At 32.9% G+C, this 15,945-nt stretch overlaps 1 protein-coding gene across 1 annotated transcript in view; it reads left to right on the top strand.

The window, feature by feature from the left end:
• The first annotated feature begins 3,355 nt into the window (after positions 1-3,355).
• Positions 3,356-15,945, top strand: part of LOC124368919 (alkaline phosphatase-like) — a 107,404-nt gene continuing 94,814 nt past the window's right edge. Inside the window, exon 1 of the mRNA XM_046826465.1 lies at positions 3,356-3,734. Coding sequence (XP_046682421.1) covers positions 3,593-3,734 — 142 coding nt within the window. The 5' untranslated portion in view covers positions 3,356-3,592. The remainder of the gene's footprint in view (positions 3,735-15,945) is intronic.

The following is a 15,945-nucleotide window of genomic DNA, read 5'->3' as shown; positions in this document are numbered from 1 at the left end:
TTTCCACGAGATTTCATAAAATACTAAATGGCTCAAATTAAATGGATTTGTTTTGTATTTGTAAGCAGTATTATTAGATAAATCGATTAATTATTAGTTTAATTTAAATTTTAAAAGGCATTTCAAAGTTATTTTACTTAAAACATTGCACATTCAGGGAATTTACTGAGGATTATTACGAAGTGATTTTTCCTGATTTGCATAATGACCCTTTGAATGAACACAAACACTTCATTTTGCAACAAAATGGTGCTCCACCAAATTAGAGTTTAATGATAAGGGAATTTCTTAGCATCGTATTCAATAATTGGATCAAGATCATAAGTCATGGAACAGCTGGTATGCCCCCAAGATCATTTGTTCTATTACCTTAGACTTGGCAGTTAGAGGATTGTGAAATATTATGTTTTTGCTCAAAAGTCTCGGATTTACATGGCATTCGGATGGCAATTTCAAATCAACCATCGAAAACAAATTTGTGTTGCTAAATAATAAGAAATAGTTTTGTGCAAAGGTTATACTACATAAATTAAATAAATGTATTAATCGATTGCACAGGTGACATTATATTTGTTACCATGGTAAATGCCTTTTGGGACACTAAAAATATTGCTTTGTCAACTTTTATGTGGGCTTGAATTTGGTCATCTTCGTGTGTTCAATTCGTTTTCATGTTTGCAACTAAACTAAAAATCTAGCGGTTTCGGATGCGCTTTCCGGCTTGGCTTTAAAAATTCACTTACAAATATAGTAATTTATGATTTCAACATGCACATACAAGTTTTATAATTTTCATAATTATTATTGATATAAAAAATCAATAATACTTATCTGTTACTTATTTACCTATGGATATAAAATTACTATGTGGCTCCTTTAGTGACAGGTTGTGTGAAAACTATCATATTATTGTTACATACATCGGCTTTTCTTCAATACTTGCCCTTAATACATTTTTGCGTGATATAAGTCCAAAAGCGTTACCCTTTTACTCTTGTAACATGTATAAGTCATTGTTTCATATTGTTTCAAATCACTGAAATCCTTTAATCTCCTTCAAGTCTGATTATATATAGTATGTAAATACTAAACAGACTGACACATTTTCAATACATTACCTAATTTAACTGAAATATTTTAATGTGGAAGTGGAAATGCATTATCATAACAACCCTAATACGGATGAATTGCTGTTATTAAAAAAAGTGTATTACTAGTTTCAGTAAACTGTAAATTTCTAAACGTTAAACTACTACAGCTTAGTGTAAAAGTCACTGTATTTTAGTGTAGTGACAACGAAAATAACAGTTTTCCAAGCGAGGAAGCGAGTGTCATGCAATTTCCCATTGAACAAGAGAAATGAGAGAACTAATATGTATTGAAATCGCTTCCACTTATCCATTCCAGCATAGTAAAAGAATTGATTCTTGTGAGCTCTTTATGTGTAATACTAGTAACATTGGAAACCTTCTTCCCTTATTTACTCACAGCAAAACAACTGATTTCTCAGATTTATATAAAGGAACCAATAATCTTTTATCTTAATGAAAAGTTATCTTTAGTAAATAAAACTATTGTTTCTTCAGCAAAGCGGATTGGGGTTTCATATTGTTTCAAATCACTGAAATCCATATAATCCTTAATAAATGTGTTATTGACTTAATAAATTTGAAATAATCTGCTCTATATACATTTTTATATAAGCCCGAGTGAGTTTTGAAAGGGGAGAAAATAACTGGGAGGTTATGTTTTAGTCGTACGATAATTGCAATGTCCTTATGTTATTCACACAAGGGTAGCTTTAAATTAAATGTATTTGGATAAAGAGAATGAGCACGTTTGGCACAAAATCCCACATCAACCGTTTACATGCATTACCTGTTATTTACTTCCGACAATTACTTATTACTCTTATACATCACCTTATTAGAAAAACGTTAGTAAAAATGTTGCCTGATACATTAAAATCAGGTATCGAATGTTCTAACTATGTTTTATCTTTGTAACTATCAAAGAGTATGGAGGGTCATGGTTTTACTTAAACAGTGTGTGTGTGTGTGTGTGTTTTTTTTTAATTAAAACTGTAGCATTAAAAAAATGTATAACATGCATTAAATAATCAACAGTATTTTGACTTAACTTAATACATAACCATACATTGAAACATACCGTAAACATTTAACAATAATGTTTAACTTTTACATGAACAACTACTATGTTTGTGTTGCTTTCCTTTCAGAGTGTCATACAATATACTATCAATATGTATGTTTGAATGAGAATTCAATGCAGAATATATGTCCAAATTGCTAAAACTTGACATTTTTATTGACAAGTATTTGTTCCACAATTAAAATTTAGGTATTAATGTAAACTGTTTGTCAAAATTACATTATTCAATTATTAAGTAGTTGGTACTTCGTTTATCCTCACATTTTGCAAACAGTTATAATCGCCCCATTCCAAAGGAATTCAAGACATAATCATGTATAAATGTGATATCTACTTTTCCAATTTATCTACAACAAAAGTTCATCTAGTAATTTATGCGGAATGTCCAAGTGTTCTGAAAAGAAAAATGTTACAACACAATATATCTCAACTGCAGGAGATTTACAATAAAATCGAAGAACAACAAATGGGCCAAGTCTCAAGTGAAGTTTTCAGTTCGTTCCCTATTTGTCCACAAACTTCACGCCTCCATCTGCGGGTATTGTGTGGCTTTAACTTATTTCCACACTCTGTGGACTTTCTTTACAAGAAAATACAATAATGCATTCAAGCGCTTCAAATTTAAAGGAAGAAATATGCTTAATACCTAACCGTTATTATTGGTAAATGAATTATAGAAATATTGCATTAATTAAAACACCAGCATTTATTTTTTAATTATATTTCGGTATAAAACTATTGTAGAATTAACAATTATTAATAAATAATAGTTCATGTGTAGTTTCATTACATATCAACGCTAACTTATTAGTCTGTGTTAGTTCCAAAATATGTAGAATAATTTGGGTTATTTATAGGGTTCGAGAATAGATACAGTTTAAAAGGTGCATACAAAAAGAGCGTACAGTAAATGTATTTTTATGGTTTTTTAAATACAAATATTCAGGTTTTACAAAATGAGATTTTGTTTTGTAACAATAAAGTAGATTGGGGATCTAGGGTGATTTTAATGGGGATATATTGTATTAATAGGTAGCATGTTGAACATGCATTTCAGCTAAACCTATTTAATGTAATGAAAACTTCGATGGACTGATTGTTTCTATATTAAAATCATACAACACTTCCTGATCTGCTAACTAGCATGTGTGTCATTTAAATAGATTCGCCAACATGAATAAATAAATTATACATTTTTAACCCTACATTACAGAGAACCTTAATTCCTCCCCATTCCGGGTTTATATTATCGTATTTACTCGAATATCTGCTTATCTCAAGCAGTAATACAAGTGTTGTACTGAAGACAAAGTGTGAATGAAGATATAAACTGAAATAGACACGTTCTCTAAGCGAGAAAGTTAATGGACGATGGAGTAGAGTTACTGACTCAAAGTGTATTGAGGCAAATACGCGGACAATGGGTGTTGTGCAAATAGAACCTCGGAACTCGGGGGTCGTTCTCGGGAGTATGATCAGTTCGACCACTCCTCAGCAGATACGATTGATATTGTTCTGGCTTCTCATCTCGTCTACGTCATCCATCTCAATAGTAACACAGGGTAAGTGTATTAAAATAAAATAAAATAATTAAAACAATTGTTTTTTGTAGTTCACTAAAACACCATATTTGCAACTATCACATTTCTAAATACCTAACATACTTAGTATTTTTATGCTAGTTTTAATATTTTATGGTAAATTACTATTACTATGAATAAACAAACGATAGTATAATAATATTAATATTACTGAATATTTTGTTTTAAGTTTGAATAAATGTATTGGAGTATAACATTTATCAATCCTAAAAGAGTCTGTAATTCACAGAAATACATTTTGTCACATGCTCTGAAATTCCACTTTTCCGTAACAATGTGATTTTTGTGAATCATCGCCAACTGGACGAGAATCTCCAATGTTTAATTAAAGTACGCACTGCTCTGGAAAACGTTTCAAATTCATTATGTTTTATTACTTTATTTAATGGCTTTATTCGTTGCACCTTTTCACTTCTGGGTTCATACTTTTGTATATCATTGAAAAACATATTTTTATATATTTTTTAAACAATAAATGAATTTACCCACAGTTATCATGTTAACGCCATAATCTGCAATTGTATCACAGTGGATTATGGTTTACACCTTAATTCCATTTTAACTGATAATTACATTTCACAGCCGTTTTATATATTGTTTTATTATTTGGGTCCCTCCACAACAATATTTATTCCCTCTAGAAGTAAAGACTATAAAGGAAAAACTCCTGAATATATTAGAGTTGTTGGCAACAACTATTTTGATCACTAATTTTATCCTTATTTCAAGTTTTTAGAGTTTATTTTGTTGTATTAGTCACAACAACAAAAACAACAAAATTGCCTTCTCTCATTTGGTTAAAAATATCTTTTATTTACAAATTTATGTAATTTAACATTTACATTTCCAAGAGTCATCATGGAAATTTTATTCACAAAACCTTCTATTATATACCAAACGGCATATTTAGATAACCTTTCCACTGGACCATTGTATAGTGAAGAAAACATTTCTATAATAATGCCTGAAATGCTGTCTAGCGAGGTATTGGTTTGATACCGTCTACAAGCAAAGATGTCAAAGATAGTTTTGTGAAGCGAATCAGTTATAATCGTTTGCTTTTTAAAAATGTGACCTGTGAACAAATGTTTAAATTATCAATCTCATATGAACAATTAATAAAATAAAATGAAAAATGTATTTTCAAATGTATAACAATACAAAATTGGTTTATTACTAATTCCACAAATAATTTGTACATTTAAATTTTGAGCAAGGCAAGAAGTTATAATATATCATATACAACAATAGAACAAATACTGATAAAATTATATTTTTTTTCTAAATTTAAATATTTAAACATTGAAAAATTAGTCTGCATAGCCACACAACCTGTGCGTAGACCTGTGGTTATTTATAATTAACCAATATTATTATTTGGTTAAGTATATTTTTCTTATTAGTACACAAGTATAATAATCCATCCTTCCCAACATGGTTTTATGAAGGGCAAGTCTACTGTCTCCAACCTCCTGCTCTTTCAAGAATATGTTTTGTCTGCTTTTCGCAAGAACTACCAAGTTGATACAGCCTACATCGATATGGCAAAAGCCTTCGACAAGGTCGACCACACAATTCTTGTGTCTAAGTTGCTGGGTTACGGAGTGGCTGAACCTCTTTTGTCATGGATTTCTAGTTATCTTCAAAAACGTTCTCTGGTCGTGAGGATTGGTTCCGCCACTTCCACTCAGTTCTCACCTTCTTTAGGAGTTCCACAAGGTTCATTGCTGGGACCTTGCCTCTTCAATGTCTTTGTCAATGACCTACTAGACAAATTAACTGTAAAGGCCTTACAATTTGCTGACGACCTGAAGATTTTCATCGCTGTGTCTACACCAGAAGACTCTCAAGAAATTCAAAATAGCCTTTCCGGAATTGAGGATTGGTGTGTCAGGAATAACATGTCTGTAAATCCCAGTAAGTGCTCTTGTATAACTTATCACCGCATCAAATCTCCAGTCATATACGTATACTCCATTTCTGGTACATCCATTCCACGGTCCCAGTGTATAAAAGACCTAGGCGTTATATTTGCCAGCGACATGGGATTTTCTGGACATATAGACCACATCAGTAGCAAAGCAAACAAGATGCTTGGTTTCATAGCAAGATTCTCCAGAGGCATCGACAACCCTTCTGCTCTTCGCTCTCTGTATTGTTCCCTTGTGAGACAGCTTGTGGAATATGCAAGTCCCGTGTGGTCGCCTTACACTGTTGGCAATAGGACGAGACTGGAGGCTCTACAAAGGCGTTTTCTTCGCTTGATTGGTGTCCGGCTGGGTTTTGCCTATCTTGATGTGCCTGTGGAGGAACTGTCCAGCAATCTGAACTTGTCACCTCTTGCCCTGCGACGTGACGTGGCTGATGTTGTCCTTCTCTGGAAGATAGTGAATGGTCGCATGAACTGTCCAGATCTCCTAGCTGAAATCGACCTCAGAGTTCCGGCAAACACAAGATCTCGAGATCTGCTGGGTCGAAGATACCACTCACTCAACCAACTTCGACTTCAACAGTCCTTTCGCAAGGTTTATTCGCCTGGGAAATCGGGTTGCGTCTGGGTGTGACCTGTTCTTCGATGGACTTCACCAGGTTCGCCGGCAGGCCTTCTCTCTTCTTTCTGCTGGGGTTGTACAGGCGCGGACCATCGCGCGGGGAGTGGAAGTTCTCACCAATTAAGCTACTGATTATACAGCAGTGGCCAGCTGTTCAGGAGGAAGGACACCTCACTTATCGCAGCTCAAGAGTGATTGGAAGCGCCTCTACGGAGTGTCGTGTACTGCAATTTTATATAATAATTTATTTCCTAGCTACTTATTAATTACTCATTTTTAATAATACTAATATATGGTATTCTTGTTATTGCTAAATTACATAGTTTATTAGCTGTTAATATTAGTTCTCATTGCTTTTATATATTTATTATATTTTATTTATTCCTGTTATTGCACTTTTATATAGTTTATTATTGTTGGTATTTATTATTATATATATTGTATTGTTGTTAGTATCTGATTTTTGTTAATTAATTGCTGTATTTGCAGAACACATCTTGCAGTTTCATTGTTTATGTTTCAATAGTTTATATTTTTGTTTACATCTTGTTGTTTATATAAGCTTCATAATGTTATTGTATCGCATTCTCTCGATTTATACACTTATTCTTTTTTTGTATTTTTATTGCCTTATCGCTTGTATCAGCTATTGTGTAATTTATTGTAAAATGGTTTGTCCGTTAATAAATAAATAATAAATAATAACAAGTAATAGTCAGATAGTAATTAGTAACAAAATAAGCACTGTTTCAAAGCTGTAGTGTAATGTCCAGTAACATAAACGTGTAGTGCAGCAATTTGTATCTTGTCATGCTTCAGAGATGCATGGATAATGCATGTCCTAGTGTGCGTTGCCTTCTGCTCTGGCCGGTTCATTTATTTCACATCATCACATGTCTAAGTTATCTTTTCAATACTAGTACGTTAACGCTCCCTGCAAGTTTATATGTTATCTCTTTGGAAGTACTTAGAAAACAATTGGCTAACTATACGAGCGAAGTTCGATGTATATGATGCATTGGATACTACACAATCAATAATTCTAATTATTAACTAATTGAAAGTAATGCTTAGAGGTTAAACTCTAGGTTTATCATAAGAATTCAAAGTAAGAATTTATCGATCAGAAATGTGATAATGTGGGCCAGAAGTTGCACAGCACCACAAAAACGCGTTTGTATTGATATATATATATATATATATATATATATATATACAGGGTGTACATAAAGTCCTGCACTGGTATAATATTTTCTAAACGATAACAGATAAATGAACAAGATTTGGTACATCAATACTACACCTAAAAATCTACTTTTTGAAGGAACTATCAGTTTTCTGTAATATCATGGGGACGTCCCGCAAGGAGTCGGAAGGAAATCTTAAATAGGAGCATAGGTCAATATGGATAACCTACGTCATAATTCACTTCTGTACAACTGACAATCATAATGTAGTATTTATCTGCAGTATTCGTTTGGTTGCAGTTTTGCTTTACCGGGGTTATGGCTACTAATGAAATGTAACCAAGTAAAACCTTTGAACAGCCGCCATTTTGTACTGGATCAATCTTTTTGAGTGCGGTTTGCGGCATTAAACTCTGCTAGATAAGCCCTTTAAAATGATGTGCATATTGACCTATGCTCCTATTTAAGATTTCCTTCCGACTCCTTGCGGGACGTCCCCATGATATTACAGAAAACTGATAGTTCCTTCAAAAAGTAGATTTTTAGGTGTAGTATTGATGTACCAAATCTTGTTCATTTATCTGTTATCGTTTAGAAAATATTATACCAGTGCAGGACTTTATGTACACCCATATACAGGGTGAGTTTTTTAAAGTGATCCAATAGCTAACTTTTTAATTACATGACTTAGCACCACACTTTAAATTTGGAACTTGCTCAATTTTAAGTTTCACTTAAAAAAAAACTGGAAAGTTTTCACCATCAGTCCGAAAAAAATCCGAAAACTTCCAGTCCACGTAGCTCCTGAACCATTAGAGATATAGAAAAACTTTCAGAAGCAAAAATGTCTTATTTTGTAGAGTAGAATATAAAAACAACATAAAATACAGGGTGTTCCATAAAAGATTTTAAAGTTGGCCACCATATTGGAAAATGGCGGCCACTTCAAAAAATTTGAAAGTGTATTCCTGAGTAAAACTTGAAATTGAGCAAGTTCCAAATTTAAAGTGTGGTGCTAAGTCATGTAATTAAAAAGTTAGCTATTGGATCACTTTAAAAAACTCACCCTGTATATATATATATATATATATATATATATATATATATATATATATATATACATACATTAAATTTGTATAAGTGGCAATAGCCTAATTTAATTTCAATAAATATTGAATCGCAAAAAGTACTTGCTCCGCCGGGAATTTAATGAATGTAAATATAAGTCATTTGACAGGTATTTGGTCTTCCAATCATATGTTAGTTTGGTTATTTAAACACATATGTGAAAGAAACGGCCAAATACAAAATAACTGAATCGTAAAAAGTGAGGGCTCTGTGGTGTAATGGTAGCACATTCACCCGGCAAGTGAGAGATCCAGGTTCGAGTCCCGGCGGAGCAAGTACTTTTTGCGATTCAATATTTATTGAAATTATATATATATATATATATATATATATATATATATATATATCTCAAATTGAGATTCAGAGCAACACACGTGCTTGGACGAACAATAACATATACTTACGGTAGCTGAAAATAAACATAAGGAAACCATTTAACTCACACATACATTTCCTTAGATAACCAGCCCAATTAAATTTTTAATTGTTTTTTTTTTACTTTAAAATTAAGTAGTCGGGGAGCATAGAGCCAATGCACATTGTATAAGAACACAACATAGTTTTTCTTGAAACCAATAGTGAAATTTCACCGGAGGAAATAAATCGACCGGTAGTTGCACTAGCTTTAGTAGGTGTTGAAACAATTTTTAGTTACACACAATTGAAACCCCAACCTTTAGAAACTAACATCAGTGTCCAACATCTAAATAAGGACTGAAATTCGCTTTTTATCTATTATTTACGTGCCTTAACCTATAAGCTTGTATTATTATTACATTTGGTTTTAATTTAGTTAGTCTCAAAGTATAACATGTGAAATTAAATGAAAAATGCCTTTGTTAAAGAGGCGGAGTTAGGGCTGTAATGTTACAACTCAACCTCAACATTAAATTTATCCGTATGTAAATATTTATTATTGTGCTATTAACCATTTAGATCAGTATTAAAACTAGCATGACTGACGATCGATTTTTGGGGAAATCCATCTACAAATTTCACGAAACTAGGTCGTGTCCTCAGACACTGTTAATTCATTAGATAATTCCCAGAATTACAGTTAATTTAATTTGTTGTATTTTTATACTGTATATTTGTAATGTTAGCATTTATATAGCTGCCGTTATTGTTCAAAAGGTTTAAACATATTTTCCTCTTCTCAATCAGTGATGATAATTGACAATATGGTTATTTTTTTTTTGCAGGGTGTCTCTGCTAGAAGTGGTTTTTGTTGTTCTCTTAGGATAAGAAGTTGATAAATATCACTTAGTCCTAAAAGGACCCTTGCACTGTTTCCGAATGAAAGGATAACTGGATGGGCATGGTTGGGGGTAGGGGCCACCTAAGCACCATAAGGAAGGATTTTTTGTGTTAATATCAGTCAAGTCTCCTTGGAAGAAAGGGAGGCCAGGTCTGTCCAACATCTTCAGTCAAAGCAGGCAGGGTACGCCCTTAGGTATAGGCTAGCAACTGCCTTTACCGACTCCAACAGCACAGAGTATATACCTTATTACTCTGTGCCAACAGTCATCCTCCGCAATAGAGTATCGATCTAACCTTGCACCCTTATTTGCGGTTAGTTATGGGCCATTCCTGGACATCCATATGGTTGCCCAGATATAGGTGACACATTGAATTTTGTTGTCCCCAAAATAGGTAAACCGGAAGGTATAAACCTACCAGAAGTAAACTCTCCTGGGGATGCAAAAACTAGTTAGCCCCAACAGCTAATTATACAATTATTTTGTTCTTCATATACAGTGTCTTTTACCTTCTCTTTTAGATGGTTATAGAATATCATTTGAAATTGTTTTATATGCTTTATAAGTATGCATCCATATCCCTAAAAGGCAAAGTAGAATAATTAGAAATGGTTAGACCCCAAGGTCACTTAATGAACTAAATAAAGGATCTCAATAATCTAAACAAACACATCATATATTGTTTGGATAGTTTTTATTAACACTTGGATATTACACATGAAACTAAGTAAAACCTTAAAAATAAAATAAAATTTAAGTAATTAAGTAAAGAATTAGCTGCTTAGTAGTATACTTACAATATTAATTTTTTTTAATAAATCAATTTACTGTGTAAAATATATATATTTTCTTACATTACAAGTATACTACTAAGCAGCTAATTCTATGCTTAAGTAAAACATATAGAACTTCATTTTATATCCCAACAGCTAATAATTAAATCGTTTTTTACCACTGTTCGCATCATTTTTTCAACACAAAGGTTATTGGTATCAACAACTTAGAATACGTTGTATACATAACTTTTGACGGCCTCTTAAGAAAACCACAGGCGATTCCCGGAGTATTAGTTAGCCGCTACTTGCCTCCACTTGAGAATTCTTAACATTTCTTAAGCTCGTGGCTTTGTAAAGCAGCACCAAAAGTCGAGGAAAGTGAAGTTGAAGACTTCCCCGGTAATTAGCAAATTATAAACAGACAATTTGACTTTTTTCGGTGAAGTAAACTAAGGCCGGACTCTCTGCCCAAGTAATGAGACGCACGTCTTGTGTTTCACCCCAGCTCTCTGGCATCCTTGACACCACTTTTACCGCGTACTTCGACCGCTCCCAGATTTACCTTTAAGGTGATGTTTTAATACCTGCCTGTAGGACGTTCGTATTAAATATATCACACTATGGATTTCCATACACTTAACCTAAAGCTATATTAAAACATAAACTGAGCTCACGTTTTTTTACTGTACTGTAATTGTAAATGCTCTATGTATTCACTCACGAAAAATAAAGAATATTTATTGGAATCTATAAAAAAAGCAATATGCATTGATTCATTCATTAAAATTTCATGCAGCTGTTAAGAGCTAACAGTCATTACCATGACATCTCATATATTCTATTTTGTCAGGATGATAATCACATTTAAATACTTAAACCAATTTAGAATAGAATAATAAACTAATCTAATTACATTAAAATAAATTATAACTCTAGTCAATTTATTTCACGGTAATAAATCAAATATTTACTTGGGGAATTTATCAATATAAAATCCTTACTTAAAAAAAACTAGAGGTACCTAGCAAAGAATTGGATGCTTGAAAATTTGAACTTGAATGCGAATTGACATATAAAGTTTAAAGTGGGACACAACATTAAACTTTTGACAATCGAAACGTGTTTAAGTTGTCCATTTTCCGAAAACTATGACGGAATCAGCAAAATTGGATGGTGATATTCTAGAACTACTTAACATTTATGTGACAAACAGCAGACTATTACATATTCCAACACTTTACCAGTAAATAGCCGGCTGACAAAATGATATGTTGAACTTATGGACAAACACTTTTTACTCGTGACGTTTTACCAAACATCTGGCCTTTCTCGAGTATCAATAACCACAGATGGTATTGTATATTCCAACATTTTGCCGTAAAAAGCCCCTCTGGCAGAAAGATACCTTAAATTCAGTAACAGACATTTTTCACGTTTAATGTTCTACAAACATCTGGCTATTTGTCGGTTATCATATATGGTATGTTCAGAAAAAGGTGTCACAAACTTCTGTGCTGATATTACTCATTATTTCAATCAAGAAATAACCTATAGACATTTAGGTCTCGATTTAGAATTTTGTATACAAAAATAGTATCCCTAAAACTAGTAAGAGCACAGATATCAAACTTTGCACATAGTTATGAATAAGAGAGTTAAATTTGAAAATTGTTAACTCAAATAAAACCAGTGTATGTTAAAAGCATTAGAAAACACATTTAAAAGATACGTACTATTTTGAATGCTTTATTATAATCTCATTGGTACTTTTTCAACCAAATCCGTCAAAGCATAATCAAGAACTACCACTTTAAACGTTTGCATGCACAAGCCGAGATCAACAAACATTTTATGAATTGATAGCCATAAGCTATTTTGACTCCTTTTCACTCTTAATGTTTCACAAGCATCTGGTGATTTCTCGATTATCATTTACCTCAGATGTCAGTGTATACACTTATTCCAAGAGTAAGTCGTTTACAGAGGCCTGGCACTCTCATAGGTAGAGTTCATTAACAAATACTTACCAATACTCACTCATCTTGTTCTACCACCATCTCGTAAATCCATTTTCAAGTATCACAAATCACAGGTAGTATTCTGCCAACATTTCGTCGTAAACAACCGTCTGACAGTCTGATACGTCGTACTTATCAACGAACAATGTTCTGCCACCACAAAGCCATTTCCCGATTATCACTAACCACATATGGTATTATATATTCCAAAATTTCGTCGTAAATCACCGGCTGACAATCTGATACGTCGTATTCGTGAAAAAAACACTTTTCACTCATAACTTTCTACCATTATCCGGGCAATTCTTGAGTAGCACTAACCACAAATAACCTCATATGTATCAACATTTTGTCGTAAATGACCTGCTTATAACATTTATAAAACTAATTTACGAAATTTAGTAAATATAGTGCTTTTTATGCTATAAAAATTGAAGTGAAGACACGATATTCCGTGGCTAAATCAAAACTAAAAAGGTGTACATTTTGGCAAAACCTACCGATTTTGGTTGTAAAGTTTGTAAACTTTATAAGTGCTAAATACTCATTAAAGCCAGATTATCAATTTACATTTGCTTTCGCATTTAAGATACATTGGTTCGTGTTTTAATCTTGCTTCATTTTTACCATTAGTGAATTTCCATTTTTTCCACGTAACATTGCTCAAAACATGTAGTATAGTCCAAATATACACTGCATTAATTTTGTTAGCAACGAAGATTTTTGTTTGTCCACATGCAGATACGGGTTTTTGTCAAAGATTTGCATTAACAATTCTGCGAGCCTTTGAGCATGCTTAGATATCATGATGAGATGAAAAATAAGTGTACGGCTTACCTTGACAGTAAAGGATTCTACCTTTCTCTGCGTCATGGGACTAAGAAATGGTGCTCTACTAACTTTTATGACGTTTCTCTGTGGTGATGAGGCGAGATAATTGTACTCTACTGTCTTTAGTGCTCTATATATACACGGGGTGAGGGGAAGCTCTACTAGTGTTTCTAACGTTTCTCTGCGGTGATGAGACGAAGTAATGATGCTCTACTGTCTTTTTTACCGTATATGTACCGTAGTACGGTGAAGCTCTACTAATACATAGCAGTTTATTGCTTAACGTAGTTGTAATTACTAGTGCTACTGTAACTTTACATTTAAAAATTTTAAACTCCCCCCCCCCATAGCCCATTTTGGGGAAATTTTTCGCTTTTGTTTCTTAGAGGGGTGTCCTTAGTTTCATTTTTATATCTTTTTACATTACATGTTCAGCAGAATTCATGCATTTAACTTAATTAATTTCAATGAGCTGTAATTTTGTAAAGGGTTGAGGCAGAAAGGTCTAGTTTCCAGTGTTCTTCTTCTTTTATCAAGACCTTTCAAATGAAGTCACTTAATGAGTGTTTATATTTAAAAATTTTAAGCCGCCCCCCAAAATCACATTTTGCGAAAATGGTCAATGTTGTAACAGTGACTAAAAAGTTCACTTCTATTTCCCAGAAAGGTGTCCCGAGTTCCATTCCTCAATTTTTATCCATAAAAAACTAAACAGAGAGTATACATAATTTTAACTCACACTGTATAGTGCAAATTACGTCTCGACTCATAGACTACATGAATGAGCAAAAAGTATTACAAGCTTACGGTATTAAACCCACTTGCAAAGGAACTTCGTGTTAGCCGTACTTTGTAATATTAAAGCCAACAAGCCAAATGTTATTGGTTTCCAACTGACAGGTGGGTGTTGAATGTATGCGCATCAGTTACAACGGCTTCGATTTAAATTGGAGTTTCTTCCCTCTACACATACACCTTTTTTCTTACAAAGTACACCATTATACCTCTGACACACTTTCTCAGTAACAGATGTCCCTACATCAACCTATTGCTTCCTTGTCACGTTCTGATGGACCATCTTCCCAGGAAATCATTATTTGCATTTGTTTATTTATAGCTTCCGATATATCTTCACAGAATATAGTTCTACTTCAGAGAACAAAATAAGCTGAACTATATACCATACACCGAACTTCATGTTCCCATTAAATGTTGTATTCCTTACACTGAATGCTTAATTCCATTCTTGTCAAACTCTTAATTTTGAAAATAATTGGGTGATAAACAGATTTTCGGTTCGTTCCTTATTTTTGTGTGAAAAAAATTATACTGAGTTAAAGTAATTGTTTAAACATTCCTAAAGTTTAATTTCTTTTTACTTTCACTATTTAAAAACAATGATATGCCTTAAAAATAATAAAAAACAATTTCCGAAAAGTTTAAATCCAAAATCTCAAACGACTATTTGAACAGATAACATTATTATTAAAAACGCTAAATCAAATGCATAATTATTAATAACATGTTTGTGCTACATATAAGGAAGGCGTACCACAAAGATAACATAAAGTGGTGGTGTATCTGTATGTACTGACTCCAACTACGAAATCATTCTATTTAAACGTAATATTACCTTAATTTTAACTATTTATATGGCAGTTACTGAAATTATATTAAATGTATATTTAACCTACCATAATATTTTACATATTCTGTATCACTAGAGCTACAGTTTCTAGGAAATGGGAAATAATTAGAAACTTAATATTTAAATATCGTATGTACATTTGGAAAACACATGGTTTGAATGTGAATAAACTAAACATAATTGTTGGTATTATGGGTAGCGTATTTTATTGATTATCACTGTCATTTGATTGCGGTATTGAATGCTTGTGTGTTAGGTCGATTATAAACAGTAAATAACCAAACCAAGCCGAACCCAGTGGTAGAGTATCGCACAAGCTCTGTTGTCAACGTAAGCGACCATCACGGTAATATCCCTACTTGTAGGTAAATAATTGCGAGGAGCGCCTTGTCCTATCTACCCGCTCCAAGTGTCGCTGGTTGCGCCTTCAGTTTGATCACTGCAACATTACCTACTGACATACTGTGCAGTTTGCGGTTCCTCAATTATTGGCCGTTACTGCACCTATAAATCTTCTTTTAGAAGTAACATACTACTATTTTTTATTATATCAGGCAGATGGGCCGCAAGAAATCAGAAATCTTATATTAGAGCATGAGTCGAGTAGTACATCAAATTAAAGGTCTCTATTAGTAGAGTACAATGCCACAAATCCGACATGAAAAGTTTCATTGTTCAAAAAATTACGCTGGTTTAAAGTTTGTAACATTTACAATATAGGTCATGTTCTAGGTGGTTTAATATTCTTGTCTTGGCTCAAGTTGTGAAAGTTA

Source organism: Homalodisca vitripennis, chromosome X (genome assembly GCF_021130785.1).
Source record: "Homalodisca vitripennis isolate AUS2020 chromosome X, UT_GWSS_2.1, whole genome shotgun sequence".
Classification (NCBI taxonomy): domain Eukaryota; kingdom Metazoa; phylum Arthropoda; class Insecta; order Hemiptera; family Cicadellidae; genus Homalodisca; species Homalodisca vitripennis.
This window is presented reverse-complemented; position numbering and strand designations above follow the sequence as displayed.